This window comes from Trachypithecus francoisi, unplaced genomic scaffold, assembly GCF_009764315.1.
Source record: "Trachypithecus francoisi isolate TF-2019V2 unplaced genomic scaffold, Tfra_2.0 Lachesis_group5, whole genome shotgun sequence".
Taxonomy (NCBI): domain Eukaryota; kingdom Metazoa; phylum Chordata; class Mammalia; order Primates; family Cercopithecidae; genus Trachypithecus; species Trachypithecus francoisi.
This window is the reverse complement of record NW_022681470.1, coordinates 109,354,340-109,375,090: the sequence shown is the minus strand read 5'-3', so window position 1 is coordinate 109,375,090 and position 20,751 is coordinate 109,354,340. Positions and strand designations below refer to the sequence as shown.

Here is a 20,751-nt window from a genome sequence, read left to right as displayed (position 1 = left end):
AGATGTACAGAGGAAGATATATGAGGACCACTGGCAATTTTATTTACACAACCTAATCTTGTCTTTAGGCCAAAGCTGACTGGACAAGGAGTAAAAACCTGGATAAATTTGATTCTCTCTCTCCCAGAAGTTTTAGAAGTGGGATTGAGGCTGGTTGCAGTGGCTTACACCTGTAATCCCAACACTTGTTGAGGCAGGCAGATCACTTGAGCTCATGAGTTCAAGACCAGGCTGGGCAGCATGGTGAAACCTCATCTCTACCAAAAATATAAAAATTAGCCGGGCATGGTAGCACATGCCTGTGGTCCCAACTACTCAGGAGGCAGAGTGGGGAGGATCTTTTGAGCCTGAGAAGTCGAGGCTGCAGTGAGCCATAAATGTGCCACAGCATTCCAGCCTGACAGTGAAATCCTGTCTCAAAAAAAAAAGAAAAGAAAAGAAAAAGTAAGATTGAGATACTATTCATTCTGTATTGTTTGCCTGAACTCATGACGTGTAAACAGAGGGCTGTAGGGGCCTCAAGTTTGGCCACATGGTCTATGAAGGGAAAGCCAAACTGTAAAGAGAAAAGATGTAAGAATGAAGTGGATACACTGAGAGAAACAGCAATGACAGATCACAGAAAGAGAAAATGGGGCTGGGGAGGGAGGAAAGCAAAGTAAGAATAGGAAAGACTGAAAAAAGCATCTAGGGACAGAGATATTCAAATAACTGATTCCTGGAAATCCTAATGACTTTCTAGTCCCCAGTTCTAGTCCCTTATGAAGTTCAAATATAATTGTTGATTTTGAGCTCTCTGATAACCCAGTGTTCTTCCAACAAATCACTACGTATGTTTAAGCTAGTTCGAAGTTGCTCTCTATTACTTACGCCTACAACATTCACTAATTATAAATATTATATGTTTACTTTATAATCTATATTATATACATAACTTAAAAATACATCTATACCTATATATTACTTAGAGAGATAAAATATAGACTTGTATATATATGTGTTAAGTTATACAAGAAAATATTTAAGCATATAAATTTCTATATATGTACATATATATACACATATACAGGTATGCAAGTATATATGGATGAGATGTTACACAGGCAACACAGTCAAAGCTTGAACTTATTTATTTCCCCAACCCCTATTCCCAAACTGGTTCCTCCTTCTATAGGATAGACTTACCATTCTCCAAGTCACCCAAGTTAGAAAATTGAGAATCATTCTTGACCTCCTAGAGAGCTAGGCTCTCTCTCTCTCTCTCTCTCTCTGTCTTTCTTTGACAGAGTCTTGCTTTGTCACCCAGGCTGGAGTGCAATGGCACGATCTCAGCTCACTGCAACCTCCACCTCCTGGGTTCAAGCAATTCTCCTGCCTCAGCCTCCTGAGTAGCTGGGATTACAGGCGTGAGCCACCATACCTGGCTAACTTTTGTATTTTTAGTAGAGATGGGGTTTTACCATGTTGGCCAGGCTGGTCTCGAACTCCCAACCTCAAGTGATCTGCCCAGCTCAGCCTCCCAAAGAGCTGGGATTACAGGCGTGAGTCCCTGTGCCCAGCCCTTCTCAAGCTTTCTTATAATATATTCCATACATGTAGCATTTAACACATTGTCCATCATCTTTTTTTATTTTTCTCCAAGACAGAGTCTTACTCTGTTGCCCAGGCTGGTGTGCAGTGGTGCAATCTCAGCTCACTGTGACCTCCATCTCCCAGGTTCAAGCGATTCTCCTGCCACAGCCTTCCGAGTAGTTGGCATCACTGGCATGCACCACCATGCTGGGCTAATTTTTTTGTATTTTTAGTAGAAATGGGGTTTCACCATGTTGGCCAGGCTGGTCTCGGACTCCTGACCTCAGGTGATCTGCTCGCCTCAACCTCCCAAAGTGCTGGGATTACAAATGTGAACCACTGCATCTGGCCTGTCCATCATCTTTTTATCAACCTTATCAGCAGCCTAGGAGTTCAGAATAGGGTGAGAGGGAGAAGGCACTAATATTTAGCATTTTAGTTAAGTACTTACAATGTGCCAGCCATGTTTATAAGAATACATTAATGAATTTGATTAATTCAACCAATATTTATTGAATAACAATTTTTATGGCAACCATTATAAGAGATACAGGAACAATGGCCAGGTGCAGTGGCTCACACTTGTAATCCTAGCACTTTGGGAGGCCAAGGTGGGTGGATTACTTGAGGCCAGGAGTTCGAGACGAGCCTGGCCACCATGGTGAAACCCTGTCTGTACTAAAAATACAAAAAAATTAGCTGGGTGTGGTGGTGGGCGCCTGTAATCCCAGCTACTCTGGAGGTTGAGGCAGGAGAATCACTTGATCCTGGGAGGCAGAGGTTGCAGTAAGCCAAGATCAGGCCATTGCACTCCAGTCAGGGCAACAAGGGAAGAAACTCCGTCTAAAAAAAAAAAAAGAAAAAAGAAGAGAATCCTGGCCTTCAAGGAGTTTACAGTCTAAAAGGGGAGATTAAGAAGTACATAAAGCACTCTGAGAATTCAGAGAAGGAAGAGATCACTTAGCAGATAAAGGAAAATAAAAAACACTAGGAGAAAAACACCAGCATACTCAGTTTGCCATAATCTCTCCTAAATTTTCATTTATCAGTTTAAACTTATCAACTAATTAAGTCTGACGGTTGTAAACCTGCAACTTTCCTTCCTAGACTTCAGTTTTAATGGCTCAGTAGTGTAAAAACTGTAGCACAGGTTTATATCATATAAGAAAACATGGTCCTAGTGTTTACAGCCTTCGGCAAGATTGCTTCTCAGCTAAATCATAAAAAGAGAAGTTAAACAGAAATTGACTAGTTTACAGAGAAAAGAACAGATGATAAGGCAGCTGAGACGCAAAGTGTAGACTGTTCTTTTGAGAAGCCTGGCTTCCTAAATGCAGGAACTAGACTGAAACACTATCAGCAATCATAATCCTACATATTTCTGGTTCTCCTTCTAGTTCTTTGGCTGCTCTTTTTCAAATCGTTCTTCTTCATAAAGATTGTTTGGGTCCTTTGCCTTTCTATATACCTTTTAGAATAAGCTTGTTACTTTGTGTGTGTGTGTGCGCGCAAAATCCCTCCTGGGATTTTGATAGGGATTGTATTGAATCTATAGATCAATTTGGAGAGAACCGTCATCTAAATAATATTGGGGCCAGGTACGGTGGCTCATGCCTGTAGGCCCAGCACTTTAGGAGGCTGAGGCAGGTGGATTTCTTGACCCCAGGAGTTCACAACCAGCCTGGGCAACACGGTGAAACTCTCTTTCTACCAAAAATACAAAAATTAGCCAGGCGTGGTGGCACGCACCTGTAATCTCAGCTACTCGGGAGGCTGAGGCACGAGAATCGCCTGAACCCAGGAGGCGGAGGTTGTAGTGAGCTGAGATCTTGCCACTGCACTCCAGCCTGGGCGAGAGTAAGAGTTGGTCTCAAATAAATAAATAAGTAAATATAATTGGGTCTTCAAATCCATCAACATGGAATGTCTCTCCACTTATTTAGTTTTTCTTTAATTTCTCTCAGCAATATTTTAGTGTACATGTCTTAAATTTATTTTGTTAAATTTATTCCTAAGTAGTTTTTGTTGTTATTATGATTGCTACTCTTTTCTAAATTCAATTTTCAGATTGTTCATTACTAGTACATAGATATATAATTAATATTAGTATATTGATCTTATATTCTACAACCCTGTTGAACTCATTTATTAGTTCTAAGAGTATTTTCATTTTTATGGATTTCTTAGGATTTCCTACATAGAAGATCATGTCACCTTTGAATAAGGAGAGTTTTACTTCCTCCTTGCCAATATGAATGCCTTTTATTTCTTTTTCTTGCCTGGTAACACTGGCTAGAACCTCTGGAGAATATTGAATAGAAGTGGTGACAACAGATATCCTTGTCTTATTCCTGATCTTAGGGGGAAAGCATTTGGTCTTTCACCATTAAGTATAATGTTAATTGTGGGTTTTTCAGGGATTTTTTTAAGAATCAGGTCGAGGAAGTCCCCTTCAATTTGTAGTTTGTTGAGATTTTCTCTTTTTATCTTGAATGAGAGCCAGATTTTGTCAAATGCTTTTTCTGCATCTATTGTGCTTTATTCTATTAACTATGGTACATTACATTTTCAGATGTTAAACCAAACTTGCATTTGTGAGGTAAATCCCACTTGGTCATGGTATATAAGCCTTTCTATATGTTGCTGGATTCAGTTTCCTAATATTTTGTTGAAGATGTTTGTGTCTATATTCATAAGGGCTATTGTTTTATAGTCTTTTTATATCATATTATCTTTGGTTTTGGTATCAGGAAGATACTGCTCTCATCAAATGATTTGGGGAGTATTCCTTCCTCATTTATTTTCTGAGTTTGTGAAGGATTGGCATTATTTCTTTTCTAAATGTTTGTAAGATGACAGTTCTTGTTAATATCTTTAATCTTGGTGTCCTTTGTTGCATCTAGCACAGGGTTTTGCTCAATAATTACTTGGAAATACATTGACTTATACAACTACATCCCAGAAGTAGCTGAAATAGTATTTAAACAGTGTCCTGAATTTCAACCAAAGGCACTTTTAAAATGGAGAATACTATGACAAACAATCTAAACTTAAAACTACTTGTAAGTTTAAGAAAACTAAAATATTTACTTACTAGGTAATAGCTCTCTATCAGCCATCTCTGTGCAGCTGGGATAAGGGTAAAATAGATGTCCTTTCTCTAACGGGTGTGGAATCATTCTAAAAGCTGAGAAAAAAAAGCTTGTGTTGATACTCAATTCTGTCTCATTTACCATCTGATAATATAGATCAAAACTATTTTGGAGACAAATTTGTATAAAAATTTCACATACTATTTTATTTTCTTTTTTAGTGAGACATTTAGATACAAGAAACAAAGTAAGCAAAAGAATGAATAAGGGGAAGGATAAGATTTATTTAGATAATAGTGAATGTCTAGTCTGGCTGGAGTAAAACTATAGGGAGTGGTAGATGAGACTGGCTGGGTCCTTCTTTGCTTCAGTCTCCTCATTACAAACACAATTGATAATTCCAAAGAAGAATTGATAATTCTGTTTCTTACAGAAATCTTCATATAACTGGGATGTATATAACTGTTGTGGCCATTACTACTGGCAACCTAAAATAGTTTTCAATGGCTCCTAACTTCCCATGTGGGTTTCACCAAAGCTTTCTATGAGCAGATTTTTTTTTTTTTTCTTTTTTGAGACGGAGTCTTGCTCTGTTGCCCAGGCTGGAGTGCAGTGGTGCAATCTCGGCTCACTGCAAGCTCTGCCTCCCAGGTTCACGCCATTCTCCTGCCTCAGCTTCCCGAATAGCTGGGACTACAGGTGCCCGCCACCACGCCCGGCTAATTTTTTGTATTTTTAGTAGAGACGGGGTTTCACCATGTTAGCCAGGATGGTTTCGATCTCCTGACCTTGTGATCTGCCCACCTCAGCCTCCCAAAGTGCTGGGATTACAAGCGTGAACCACCACGCCCAACCTATGAGCAGATCTTAATCTAGAACAAGGGTCACCAAAGTATGGCCCTTTGGCCAGGTCTGGCCCACTAGGTTTTTGTAAATAAAACTTTATTGGAACATAGTTATGCCATTCATTTACATATTGGCTAAGGCTGTTTTCATGTTACAAGAATCAAGTAGCTGTGAAAAAGATGTATGGCCCACAAAATCTAAAATATTTACTATTTAGCACCTTACAGGAAAAGTTTGCCCACCCCGATCTAGATTATCACCAACTACTGTAGATTTATTAAAGAAGAAATCTTTATTGATCTATTTCATTAGCTAAGTACATAAATCTTTAACACTGTCAATAGGTTCTTGGAAACTGTGACTTTAAGTGAAATGTCATATAATAAATGACAATTTTACCATAGGCTAACTGATATAAACAAGAGTTAAGTTCCTTGGTCACAAAACATCACCAAACTTCTACATAAAGATTCAAAACATTTCCTTTTTTTTTTTTTTGAGATGGAGTCTCGCTCTGTCGCCCAGGCTGGAGTGCAGTGGCGCAATCTCGGCTCACTGCAAGCTCCGCCTCCCGGGTTCCCGCCATTCTCCCGCCTCAGCCTCCGAGTAGCTGGGACTACAGGCGCCCGCCACCGCGCCCGGCTAGTTTTTTTTGTATTTTTAGTAGAGACGGGGTTTCACGGTGTTAGCCAGGAGGGTCTCGATCTCCTGACCTTGTGATCCACCCGCCTCGGCCTCCCAAAGTGCTGGGATTACAGGCTTGAGCCACCGCGCCCGGCCTCAAAACATTTCTTATATTAAACATTGAAATAAATGTGAGCTATACATACATTTAAGATTCATAAAAACAGGATCATTATTTACCCAATTATTTTAGTTCAGGGTCAAGCATGGCCAGAGCCTACCATGGCAGCCCAGGGTGCAAGGCAGGAACCCACCCTGGACAGGACACCATTCCAGTATACCACTCGCACACACCCCCACACTCACTCATACTGAGACAATTTCGATACGCCAATTAACCTAATGTGCACATCTTTGGGATGTAAGGGGAAACCCACACAGGCATGGGAATATCTTGCAAACTTCACACAGACAATGGTCCTGGCTGGACATCTGTTTTTTTTTTTTTTTCTCATCAACATTATAATAAATAATGTTGAATGAAACAATATTATTTAAGGGCCTGCTGTAGTCATCAAAATTGCGGTAAGATTTTTGTTTTTCCTTTCATGTTTGGCTCTATAAACTTTTGTCACAATTTAGACTTTATTTATTTATTTATTTACTTATTTATTTATTTATTTATTGAGACAGAGTTTTGCACATGTCGCCCAGGCTGGAGTGCAATGGTGCGATCTTGGCTCACCACAACCTCCGCCTCCCAGGTTCAAGCGATTCTCCTGCCTCAGCCTCCCAAGTAGCATGCGCCACCACGCCCAGCTAATTTTGTATTTTTAGTAGAGACAGGGTTTCTCCATGTTGGTCAGGCTAGTTTCAAACTCCCGACCTCAGGTGATCCGCCCGCCTCAGCCTCCCAAAGTTCTGGGATTACAGGTGTGAGCCACCATGCCCAATCTAGACTTTATGTTACCACAATAAAAAGTAGTTATTTGTCCAAAGTTGTAGACCAAATTAGTGAATTAGTGATAACACTAATAAATCATTGATCATGATTCATGAAATACAGTATAAATCATAAGTGGTTGGGCACGATGGCTCATGCCTGTAAACTCAGCTCCTTTGGGAGGCCAAGGTGGAAGGATTGCCTGAGGCCAGGAGTTCAAGACCAGCCTGGGCAACATAGCAAGACCTCATCTCTACATACAAAGTAATAAATTAAATAAAATCATACACTTATTGAAAACCTATTTGCCAAGCAGAATGTTAGGCAGTGAAGACACATACAAAATGAATGAGATAGAATATCTGCTTTTGAGGAGCTTATGGACTACTGGAGAAAAAGCAAAAGTAAGTTGAATTACTCAAAGACATTCAGCTTCTCAAGTACATAATCCCAGTTTTATTAATCTTTTCTTTAAACACACACACACACACACACATATATATATATATTAGAGAGAGTCTTGCTATGTTGCCCAGGTTGGTCTCAAATTTCTGGCCTCAAGTGATCCTTCCGCCTCAGCCTCCCTAGTAGCTGGAACTACAGGTATGAGTCACCACACTTGGCTCATCAATTGTATTTATATTGTTATTGTCAAGCCACAGTGTCTGGCCTTTAACAAATGGTTAATGCAGAGGTTCCCAAAATGGTTCAAGATAATTTCACTTGTTAGTAATGAGTCCAAACAACTTAAAAAATGTATGTCCTAATAATTTAGCAGCAATTTGGAAAAAAATACACATAAAGTTAAAGAAAAGAATCAATAAATCAATTTTCTTATTTCATTTTTAAATGACCATAATTTCTTACTAATGAGATATAGGTATAAGCCTATTAGACACTGTACGACTTCTCAAAACTTGGAATCACATTGGACACCACCATCTTCATTTCCTATTTCACATTGATTTTTGTGTGGTACTTCTTTTAATCACAGCAACTAACAAAACTCCAGCTTGCAAAGATGTAATGATATTGAAAGGAATGGAGAGTGATCTAATGTTGAAACTGTGAACTGTCTGGAGCTAATAGTTTAAGTGATATCTGACAGATGTTGAATTATTATTATTATTATTTTTGAGACAAGGTCTCACTCTGTCACCCAAGCTGGAGTATAGTACTGCCATCTCGGCTCACTACAGCCTCGACCTTTTTGGAGGCCTCAGCCTCCCAAAGTGCTGAAATTACAGGGATGAGCCACCGTACCTAGACTTGAATATTGTATTGTTGTGTTTCCATTGAAAATTTAAAATGTTCTACAGCACTCTTCTGAATTGCTGCAATATCCAAGGTGCCTCAGAGTAGTTTGGGAACTGAGCTTATTCAATTTTAGTGAATAAGCATTGAATTTATTTTTGAATTTTTATTAATAGCTGTGGTGTACTTTTCAAAAGAATTATGTGAATCCTACAGGTAAAATGTTTTAATTAAGCTTCTTTACTTTCTTGGTGGTTATAAGAAGCAACAATTAAGAGATCAGGTAGTTAGCTTAAAACAGTCCAATTTATTCTCCAAAGAAGATATATAAATGGCCAATAAACACATGAAAAGATGTTCAACATCACTAATCATCAGGGAAATACAAAACACCACCACAATGAGATTCCACTTCACATCCATTAGGAGAGCTATTATTTAAATAAAGAAAAAACCCAGAAAATAACAAGTGTTGGCAAGGATGTGAAGAAATTGGAACTTTTGTGCCTTGCTGGTGGGAATGTAAAATGGTGCAGCTGCTATGGAAAAAAACACTACTGAGCTTCCTTAAAAAATTAAACATAGAATTTTATGATCCAGCAATTCCATTTCTGGGTATATACCCAAAAGAACTGAAAGCAGAAACTCGAACAGGTATTTGTACACCAATATTTGTAGCAGCATTATTCACAATAGCCAAAAGGTAAAAACAACCCAAGTTGAATGGGTATCTGTTCATTAACAGATGAATGGATAAACAAAATGTGGTATATACATATAATGAATTATTCAGACTTAAAAATGAAATTCTGACACGTATTACCAATATAAATGAATTTCGAAGATATTATACTAAGTGAAAAAGGCCAGACAAAACAGAACAAAAATTACATAATTCCACTTACATGAGGTAGTACCTAGAGTAGTCAAACTCATAGAGACAAAGTAGAATGGTGGCTGCCAAGGGCTTGAGGGAGGCAAGACTGGGGAGTTATTATTTAATGGGTATAGAATTTCAGTTTGGGATAATGAAAAAGTTCTGTAGATGGATGATGGTGATGTTTGTACAACACCATGAATGTACATAATGCCACTGAACTATATGTTTAAAATAGTTAAAACTAAATTTTATGTTGTATATATTTTACAATAAAGAATAGGTTGATATTAGTTATAAAGAAAATAGCTCCATGTTGTATACATCTGAAAACAAAATAAAACAAAAAGAGACCAATTTTTAAAATATTAGAATAGCTCAACCACATTAAAAAAGTTGTAAGTCAAAGGGCCAAGTTTTCATTCTCTTTCCTTACAAATATGTAACTTAAATGAACATATGGCAGAATACCATAACAGTTTCTCACTCTGCTTTTGTGGGATCAATATAACATTATGCATTTCTACCAATAAACCAAATATCTCATCACTGATTACCGTTTGAAACCAACCTGAACAACAAATCCTTATGGAAACCCAGACAATCTCATTTAAAAAGATTGCCTGTGAATGCAATGAATAGTTAGAGAGATTAGTGTTCCTTTTGGAAAATAATACTTACTGCCTTCCCATGTACACTGTAACAGATTAAGAGCACCTTCTATTCGTTTCCAGTGCTGAAGATGAAAGAAAGCATAGGCAATTGCTTCACTATCACCCCGTTTCAGAATGTGTTCTGGAGGTAAAATTAAACTTTTCATCTCTAATAAATACTGAAAAAGTAAAACACACACATATACACACAACAGAAAAAAGAAAAATTAAACTGTGTTAAATTCAAATGCCCACAAAACTGTAGATTCGAAGTGTTAGAAAGTCAACCTGATTTTTAAAAAACTAACTGAAATGACATGAAGATTCTACTGATAACGTGTATAAAATGCTTATATATGCAAATTATGAAAACCAGAATATTTCTATAGGTAAAAATAAGGTGATAAATGGCATATGTGTGGCCTGGCTAAATACAAAATGGAAACTCGAGCTGAGGAGATAATATGAGAGCAACTATTTATCTTTCCAAAAATGAATTAAATGTAAAAATTACACTTTTTTTTTTTGAGACGGAGTCTCACTCTGTTGCCCAGGCTGGAGTGCAGTGGCCGGATCTCAGCTCACTGCAAGCTCTGCCTCCTGGGTTTATGCCATTCTCCTGCCTCAGCCTCCCCTAGTAGCTGGGACTACAGGCACCTACCACCTCGCCCGGCTAGTTTTTTGTATTTTTTAGTAGAGGCGGGGTTTCACCGTGTTAGCCAGGATGGTCTCAATCTTCTGACCTCGTGATCTGCCTGTCTCGGCCTCCCAAAGTGCTGGGATTACAGGCTTGAGCCACCACGCCCGGCCCGTATTTTTTATTTTTAAAATTTATTTATTTTTTATTTTTAATTAAGCCATTTCCTACTGAAAAGAAGAATATAAAAATTATGAAATCCAATTTTGGAACAATATTTGTGGCAACATTCAATTCTTTTTTCTCTTATTTACATTTTATAGGTGAAAGAACTTAATTGTGGAAAAGTTCAATTAAATTCATATTTACTAAGTTCAAAGCACTATGGTTGTTAGGGAATACCAAAGAACACTCTGCCTGTTCTCTGGAGCTACATAATGCAATGGAAAAGACAGATTTCTTAAGTGAATAATTATAACAAGACTATGGTGAGTACTTTATTTGAGGTAGAAACAACGTACAAGGCCAAGCGCAGTGGCTCACGCCTGTAATCCCAACACTTTGGGAGGCTGCGGTGGGCAGATCATGAGGTCAGGAGATGGAGATCATCCTGACCAACATGGTGAAACCCCATCTCTACTAAAAATACAAAAATTAGCTGGGTGTGGTGGTGCCCGCCTATAGTCCCAGCTACTCAGGAGGCTGAGGCAGGAAAATCGCTTGAACCTGGGAGGCGGAGGTTGCAGTGAGCCAAGATTGAGCCACTACACTCCAGTCTGGCGACAGAGTGAGACTCTGTCTCAAAAAAAAAAAAAAAAGAAAAGAAAAAAAAGTGCAATATATAGGAATACAGATAGAGGTATTAATTTTTTAAATTTAGTTTTTAAATAACAGCCTTTATTGAGATGTAATTCACATACCTTAGAATTCACCCATTTAAAGTATACAATTCAAGGATTTTTAATATATTCAGAGATATGTGCAACTATCGCCAAAGTCAATTTTAGAACATTTTCATCACTTCAAAAGAAAATCCCGTACCCTTTAGTTACAACTCACTTCTCCCCTACTCCCCTAACCCCCTTAAGCAACTACCAATCTATCTTATATCTCTATAGATTTGCCTATTCTGAATATTTCATACAAATGGAATCATTTTGTGACTGGTTTCTTTCACTTAGCATAATGTTTTCAAGGTTTACCCTTGTAGCATGCATGGTACTTGTGCCTCATTTCTTCTTATGGCTGAATAATACTGCATTGTATGTATAATACATATGTTCTGTTTATCCATTCATCAACTGACAGATATTTGGTTGTTTTTAGCTTTTGGCTATTATGAATAATGTTGTTATAAACACTTGTGTATAAGTTTCAGAATGAATATATGTTTTTGTTTCTCTTGAGTAAGTACCATGGAGTAGAATTGCTGAGTCATATGATAACTCTATGTTTAGGAAGTATTATGATTTAGGGGCTAGAAATAAACCACTTGATGGGATTTGACCTGATATTTACAGATAGGTAGAATGTGGATGAGCGGACTGGGGAGTGAGGAGAACAGCAGGAGGACATAAACAAAGCACAGGGCCATCTTGAATAAAGGCACTGAACCAAGAGAGCACAGTGCAGGATGCATTTAATGTGCCTGTTAAAGAAGTTATAGTCTACCAATTCTTCTTCAGATATGAATCTAAATTCTTAAACTCCTAATGAAAATACTTGTACTAGGCCGGGCGCGGTGGCTCAAGCCTGTAATCCAGCACTTTGGGAGGCCGAGACGGGCGGATCACGAGGTCAGGAGATCGAGACCATCCTGGCTAACACGGTGAAACCCCGTCTCTACTAAAAAATACAAAAAAATTAGCCGGGCGAGGTGGCGGGCGCCTGTAGTCCCAGCTACTCGGGAGGCTGAGGCAGGAGAATGGCGTGAACCGGGAGGCGGAGCTTGCAGTGAGCTGAGATCCGGCCACTGCACTCCAGCCTGGGCGGCAGAGCCAGACTCCGTCTCAAAAAAAAAAAAAAAAAAAAAAAGAAAATACTTGTACTAATATTATCATTTATTACAAAAGCAGTGTAATCACAGTTGCTATACCAATCAAATGTACTTGTTATATGTAGAAAGATACAAAGTTAACTATTTGTACAGCATCTTTACTATTAGTCAACTTAAAACCTTTAAAAACTTATTTAGTTAGCTAAATACTATCTCCAAAGACTGAGACCAGAATGCACTTGCCCTTCTAGAATAGGTTTGAAATTACCTCTTTGGTTCTAAACAATTTGATATCAAATTCTGTGTCATAAGATACAAATTATGTTAACTTCTCTTATAAAATATAAAAAGAGAAACATTCCAGAGGTGTCTCAGAAGATACATTCTCAGATTTCAAATTCTAGTTTCTCAGGTTGTTATACAAACTAATGGGATAACATAAATTAAAGAGCTGAATTTGTGAAACACTTTGTAAAACTGCTACAAGCAATAAGACTCTAGGAAGACTCTCAAAAAGCTATAGTGGTTTCAAAATGTAAGCCTTAATTTATTCAATCAATATACATGTACTCCTCATATTGTATCTAAAATAATTTTTTGGTTTATGAAGTGTACCTTTCCAACAATTACTAAGTTTAATGCCCATCTTTAATTACTCTTACTCTTGATGTCTTTGGCTCTCTTCTCAAAGTGTAAGAATGTAGTCTGCTCATCAATTTATTTTAGCAGATGTCACAAACTATGAGATTATTTACTAATCCAGTTTGGGGACTTAACATTTCCTATTCAGTTTCTTAAAGGAATGCAGCAGAGGTTGTGTCCTGGTCAAGCAAAGCCCATTTGATGCCTGGTTGGGTTCTCTCCCCTTAGTGCTTTGGGCCTATATTCAGGAGGGTAATATTCTTTCTAATCCCCTCTAATCCTTGCCCATTTTTTTAAAACACAGTAAAAGATCACTCGCACCAGGCAGCTGTGGGAAAATGGACTCAAATAGCTGACCTCTGACATGACTCCTTATGTTCTTTGCAAGCGCACTAAGAGCTTCTTCAGTAGGAAGCAAAGAAAATGTGGCAATCACAGTGGAATTGTCATCATAAAAAGAATACTGAGTTTTCAGAAGAAAACTGCATAATACTTAAACCAGGTTCTTTCTATTAAAATTCTGTTTCATTTCACAGACAAGACACAAAATATCCCAAATCATTTTCAGTGAACTTTAGAACTCAGAAGCCTGAAACCCCAACATGTTAAGTATTTAGTATATTCGTAACCATTCAGCAAATGTAAGCAAAGATATTCAGTTAACAATTATTCAGTAAAACTTATATTACAAAAAATATCAATTTGATGTGAAAAAACACTTTTATTTATTTTTTTTGAGATGGAGTCTTGCTCTATTGTCCAGGATGGAGTGCAGTGGCTCAATCTTGGCTCACCACAACTTCTGCCTCCCAGGTTCCAGTCATTCTCCTGCCTCAACCTCCCAAGTAGCTGGGACTACAGGCACGAGCCATGATGCCAGGCTAATTTTTGTATTTTTAGTAGAGACGGGGTTTTACTATGTTGGCCAGGCTGGTCTCGAACTCTTGACCTTGTGATCCACCCGCCTTGGCCTCCCAAAGTGCTGGAATTATAGGCACGAGCCACCATGCCTGGCAAAAAAAAAAAATACTTTTTTAAACAGCAACTATATACCTAAATTTTTACTGTTTAATAATCTAAGTGATAATTCATGTGGTAAACACACATGGCAAACTTATTAATAAATTATACTTCAAGATTTTATATTAAAAATATTTTCTATTTAATCATTTTAAAAATCTTCCTTGGTTGGGCACAGTGGCTCAAGCCTGTAATCCCAGCACTTTGGGATGCCAAAGCAGGTGGATCATGAGGTCAAGAGTTTAAGACCAGCCTGGCCAAGATGGTGAAACCCCGTCTCTACCAATGATACAAAAATTAGCCAAGCATGGTGCTGGACACCTGTAATCGCAGCTACTCTGGAGGCTGAGGCAGAGAATTGTTTGAACCCAGGAGGTGGCAGTTACAGTGAGCCAAGATTGTGCCACTGCACTCCAGCCTGGGCAACAGAGCAAGACTCTGTTTCAAAAAGAAAAAAAAAAATCTTCCTTATGCTAGCTTATTTTTTATTAAAAATAATTATTTGTTATTTATTATTATTGGTGGTCCTACCCACTAGCAAATATCCTTTCCAATTTGACTTTAAAACAAAGCAAGTTTTCGGGCCGGGTGCGGTGGCTCACGCCTGTAATCCCAGCACTTTGGGAGGCTGAGGCAGGCGGATCACTAGGTCAGGAGATCGAGACTATCCTGGCTAACACAGTGAAACCTTGTCTCTACTAAAAATACAAAAAATTAGCTGGGCGTGGTGGCAGGCGCCTGTAGTCCCAGCTCCTTGGGAGGCTGAGGCAGGAGAATGGTGTGAGCCCGAGAGGCGGAGTTTGTAGTGAGCCGAGATAGTGCCACTGCACTCCAGCGTGGGCGACAGAGCGAGACTCTGTCTCAAAACAGAAACAAAAACAAAAACAAAAAAGCAATTTTTCAATTCCTGATTAGACACTGAAATAAAAGTTGACCCCCAAAATCTAAGAGAAAAATTTCAATTTAAGGAAAAGGTGTATAAATTATAAGATTATTATTTTATCTCCTTCACAAACTGCTACTCAGGAATTTCCACTACCCAGCATAGGCTGTAACTTATTACACTATAAAAACCATATCCTTAAAATTCTACTACCATGCCTAGCATATTACACGAAAAGCAAGTATTAAAATACTTATTGGCCAGGCATGGTGGCTCACACCTGTAATCCCAGCACTTTGGGAGGCTGAGACAAGCAGATCACCTGAGGTCAGGAGTTCGAGACCAGCCTGGCCAACATGGTAAAACCCCGTCTCTACTAAAAATACAAACAATTAGCCAGGCGTGGTGGTGGGCACCTATAATCCCAGCTACCTGGGAGGCTGAGGCAGGAGAATTGCTTGAACCTGGGAGGTGGGGGTGGCAGTAAGCCGAAATCGTGCCATTGCATTCCAGCCTGGGTGACAAGAGCGAAACTACATCTCAAAAAAAGAAAAAAAAACTTATTAACTGAGTTAATCTGATAAATACAGCTGAAATGTCTTCAAATTCAAATTTATATTTTAGTTTTTACCAAAGATATATTTTAATTCTCTGGGAAAACTAAAACCAAATATAAAAACAAAAAACTCTACTGCCCAGACTTTAATTTTCTAAGAAGAATATAAAAGATTAAAAACTGACCGATGACTTTTTTTGTTTTTTTTCTGCTTAGTAAAGTATATGCTCAGTGTACAGAAATGGAAACATAACAAAGCTAAGTAGTAGAAAATAATATGTTTGGAGAATAAAAAAATAGAGAAACTAAAGACAGGGCATGGTGGCATATGCCTGTAGTCCCAGCTACTCAGGAGGCTAGTCAGGAGGATAGCTGGACCTCAGAAGTTTGAGGTCCCTGCCTAAAACAACAACAACAACAACAACAAAACACAATAATTTGATTTATGTTTGTCTGGATTTTTTTTTAATGCATAATACATTTTGTACCTCCCTTCCTGTCTCTATACAGATCTAACTTTTTTTTTTTTTGGAGATGGAATTTTGGTCTTGTCCAGACTGGAGTGCAATGGCATGATCTCGGCTCACCGCAACCTCTGCCTCCTGGGTTCAAGCGATTCTCCTGCCTCAGCCTCCCGAGTCACTGGGATTACAGGCATGCACCACTGCACCTGACTAATTTTGTATTTTTAGTAGAGATGGGGTTTCACCATGTTGGTCAGGCTGATATCGAATTCCTGACCTCAGGTGATACGTCTGCCTCAGCCTCCCAAAGTGCTGGGATTACAGGCGTGAGTCGGCCGGCCAATCTAACATTTTTAATTGTTGTATGGTATCACATTTAAAGCTGAGTTATTTCATAATATAGTAAATACGGTCATGGTAAAATCATACTGTCATCTTTAAAAGGTAAAAAATGGTATTATTAAGCAAAACTTGTAAAATAGTTATGTAAACTGGCTTAAAAATTTCAAGAAATGATGGTTCTAAAATTTCACTTTTTTTTTTTTTTTTTGAGACAGGGACTCACTCTGTCACTCAGGTTGGAGTGCAGTGGTACGATCATAGCTCACTGCAGCCTCGACCTCCTGGGCTCAAGCAATCCTCCTGCCTCAGCCTCCTTAGTAACTGGGACTACAGGCACATACCACCACATTTGGCTAACTTTTTTATTTTGTATTTTTGTAGAGACAGGGTTTCACCATGTTGCCCAGGCTGGTTTCTAACTCCTAGGCTCAAGTGATCCTCTCACCTTGGCCTCTTGAAGTGCTGGGATTACAGGTGTGAGCCACTGTGCCCAGCCTACTTTCTTTAACTTAGATAGACTTTTAAAGCAATGTAGTTCTAAACTACAGACATGTCTGTTTCCCAGTGTTTACTGAGTGTCTATATAGACTAGGAAGAGTATTGGACATTAAATGATAAGACAAGCGCCCTGCTTTTGTTCACAGGGAACTAAGGGAGAAACATATAAACAGACCAATTAGAAAAAAAAAATATGATTGAGGTACTGAAGAAACAGAGAAGAGAAAGCCGTTATCTCTTCTTGGGAAAACTAGAAAAAAACTCCTTATAAAGGAGACAACAGATGAGTAGGGTCTTAAAGAATGAGTAGAAATTTGCCAGGTAGAGAAGACAATGGCAGTGAGATATGTTGAGGCATGACCAATCCAGGGAACAGTGACAATGGACATAATGAGCAAAGCAGAACTGGCAAAGAATAAGGCTGGAGACAGATACTGGCCCAGAATATGAAGGACTTTTATAGGTATAATACTAAGAGGTTGGTCCTTATCCTGTAGGCAACTGGGAACAAGCAGAGGTCTTTTAAGGCTTGCTATTTAGGTAGATAACTCTGGCAATAGCTGGAATGGAGAAGGGCTGATGGAAGAAAGATGAGTGAGGAATCTGTTTTAATAGTCCACACAAGAGATGGTAAAGTATTTGAGATTCTTTCTATATCTATCTCTATATGTTTAGAAATGCATAGAAAATATATACACCAAACAGTAGCAGGTGGTTACTTCAGAGAAGTAGAATTGGGAGGGAAAGAACAGGAGGTTTCCACTTTGTAAACATCTGAAGAGTCTGAATTTTTAAAAAGTACCTATTACTTTTGTTATAATAATAATAATAATATATTTTAAAAGTACAGGTAATGAAGGCAAACAAGGGTCAGTGATGGGGGGATGAGATAGATGGCTAGATCTGAAAAACATTTCAAAGGTTATAATATGAGTTGGTAATTTGGAAATGGCAGAGGTAAGCGTTAATGAAGAGGATAATGAAGCCATAAATCAAAATATAGAAATAAACGAAAGGCAGTTTGGCAGTTTGAAGAAAAGACTTAACAAATTTTTAAAATTCTGTTTGAGACACATTAAAGTGTTTGAGGTACTTATCATGTGATTTCCACAACTAGATGAAAATGCTAAGTCAACGGACAAAGAAAGAAGCCAGAGATAAAAGACACAGATTCGGAAATTAGCAGCAAATAAAATATAGCTGATGACACAAACCAAAGCTGGGACCTAATATGTGCTATCGGACCTTCCATATTACCTCTGAATCAGCCTATTGTGTCTGTAATGAGAAATTGCTTGGGACAATTTTAACTAACATTCAACTATGAACAATACATTCAAATGTGTAAAACAAGAGAGTTTAGCCTCTTGCTTTTCACTAAAAATAAAATTATTAAGGCTCCTTTGGAAGCTATGGTTAAAAAGACATAATGATGTATGGTCTAGTGGTTTCTTTTATGACTCTAAAGCCCTATCTATGCTTACACTCAAATTTACTTTAATTTTGAACTGCTTTGATCTTTATAATTTATCTTTAGGTTACTTTTTTCTATTACTTTGTAAATCTTACAACAGCTTTTGACCAAAAGCAATATAATTCTGACCTGAAGTAATGATAATGCTTTATAATCTTCGTCTTAAAAGCAGAGGTTAAAGAAAAATCTCTCTGAAGGCATCTGAAATTAAGGTACTTTGCTCTTGATCAGTCATGCACACAAAGAACCAATTTATCTCTGCAATTAGTTTTCTCAGTGCACATTCTATGAGATTGGACAGGCAGGGCGAATGCAGAGTCCACATTGGTATGTATTGGGGGAGACTAAAGACAGTTCTCATATAGAAAACAAACAGAACTGCTATGTGAATAAACTGAAAGAAAACATACTACTACCTCACAGTTTCAGGAGCAAAGTAAAGTGACTTATACTGAAGGGAAAAGGAAAGAAGGCTGGAGAGGGTACTTGCTACAAGAAACCTCCTTTCCACATCATCCTACAGAGCCACACCTCAAGATATAAGCATTTCATATCTCAACTCTTCTACTTAGGCCACAGTACAACACAAGGGAAAGGCAAAGGTTTCATTGTGCTCTAAGTCTGGGTCACAGACTTCAACACCACTTCTCCTTTGCTCTCTTTACTCCTGCTATGCCACTCGGAATGTCAATGCCACACTGAGCACCTGTTTCCCTTTTATCTTTTATATATGCCAGTGTTATGATATAAGTAGTTTAGCCAATGAAATGCAAGCCTGCTGCTAAAGAGCTACTATCAGCCGGGTGCAGTGGCTCAGCACTTTGGGAGGCCAAGGAGGGTGGATGACCTGAGGTCAGGAGTTCAAGACCAGCCTGGCCAACATGGTGAAACCCCATCTCTACTAAAAATACAAAAATTGGCTAGGTGTGGTGGCGGACACCTATAATCCCAGCTACTTGGGAGGCTGAGGCAGGAAAATCGTTTGAACCCAGGAGGCAGAGGTTGCAGTGAGCCGAGACTGTGCCATTGCACTCCAGCCTGGGCAACAAGAGCAAAACTCCATCTCAGAAAAAAAAAAAAAAAAAAGAGCTACTATCTTCTAGGGTGGATAAGACTTGTAACATTCTATGGGCTTCCATTTCTGATCAATCAGAACAGATTTTACTTTCTACGTATCAATTTATTTTTAAAACTTCCCCTGCACGTAGAAGTCTCCAGGTATAGTCTACTTTCTTGGCAGCACAACACTAAAAACAGTTTTATTGTAAAATAAGAAATAGTAATTTTTATTTAATTATTATTATTGAGACGGAGCTTTGCTCTTGTTGCCCAGGCTGGAGTGCAATGGTGCGATCTTGGCTCACTGCAACTTCTGCCTCCCAGGTTCAAACGATTCTCTTGCCTCAGCCTCCCAAGTAGTTGGGATTACAGGCGCCCACCACCATGTCTAGCTCATTTTTAAAAAAATATTTTTAGTAGCGACAGGTTTCACCATGTTGGCCAGGCTGGTCTCAAACGCCTAACCTCAGATGATCCACCCATCTCAGCCTCCCAAAGTGCTGGGACTGCAGGTGTGAGCCACCGAGTCCAGCTAAAATAGCAACTTTTACATGTTACAGACAACATATTCCTAAATATGTACTCTGGTTACAGGGATTTACTAAACACACTTTTGTTATTGTTTTGTTTCTTACTGCTCTACTTTACTCTTGCCCGAAGGGCTTCTTCTGTAAGACACAAATAAACTGTTTTCAGGGTATTGTAACTAATTTAAATTAGTTATTACCTAACTATTATTATGTTATTAGCTAATTCAAATTAGTTAATTCCTAACTGTTTTCAATATCTTCACCATTACCTCATCTCAACAAAGGAATCCCCCAAACCTTATACATTCTAAGGCTACAAGCACTAAAATAACATCCACAAAGAAGCAAACACTGGAACAATTCAAAGAAGATGGGCCAGGCACAGTGGCTCATGCCTGTAATCCCAGCACTCTGGGAGGCCAAGGTGGGTGAATTGCTTGGGCCCAGGAGTTCGAGACCAGCCTGGGCAAATGGCAAAACCCCATCTCTACAAAAATTACAAAAATTAGCTGGGTGGCATGCACCTGTAGTCCCAGCTACTCAGAAGGCTTAGGTGGGAGGATCACTTGAGCCCACCAAGCTGAGGCTGCAGTGAGTCATGATCATGCCACTGCACTCCAGCCTGGATGACAGAACAAAACCCTGTCTCAAAAAAACAAAAAAAAGGTAACAGAAATAAAGTGACAACCACCATGATAATCAATAATATTGCCTGACACTCAGACACCGTGTTAAGCACTTCACATACATTATCTAATTTAATCAGAAGGCATGATACTTTTACAATGC

The 20,751-nt window shown here is 38.6% G+C and overlaps 1 protein-coding gene across 1 annotated transcript in view; it reads right to left on the bottom strand.

Moving 5' to 3' along the window:
- ST7L (suppression of tumorigenicity 7 like) overlaps window positions 1-20,751 on the bottom strand; it is a 98,908-nt gene that overhangs the window by 20,965 nt on the left and 57,192 nt on the right. Inside the window, 2 exon segments of the mRNA XM_033200083.1 lie at window positions 4,667-4,759; window positions 9,890-10,040. Coding sequence (XP_033055974.1) covers window positions 4,667-4,759; window positions 9,890-10,040 — 244 coding nt within the window.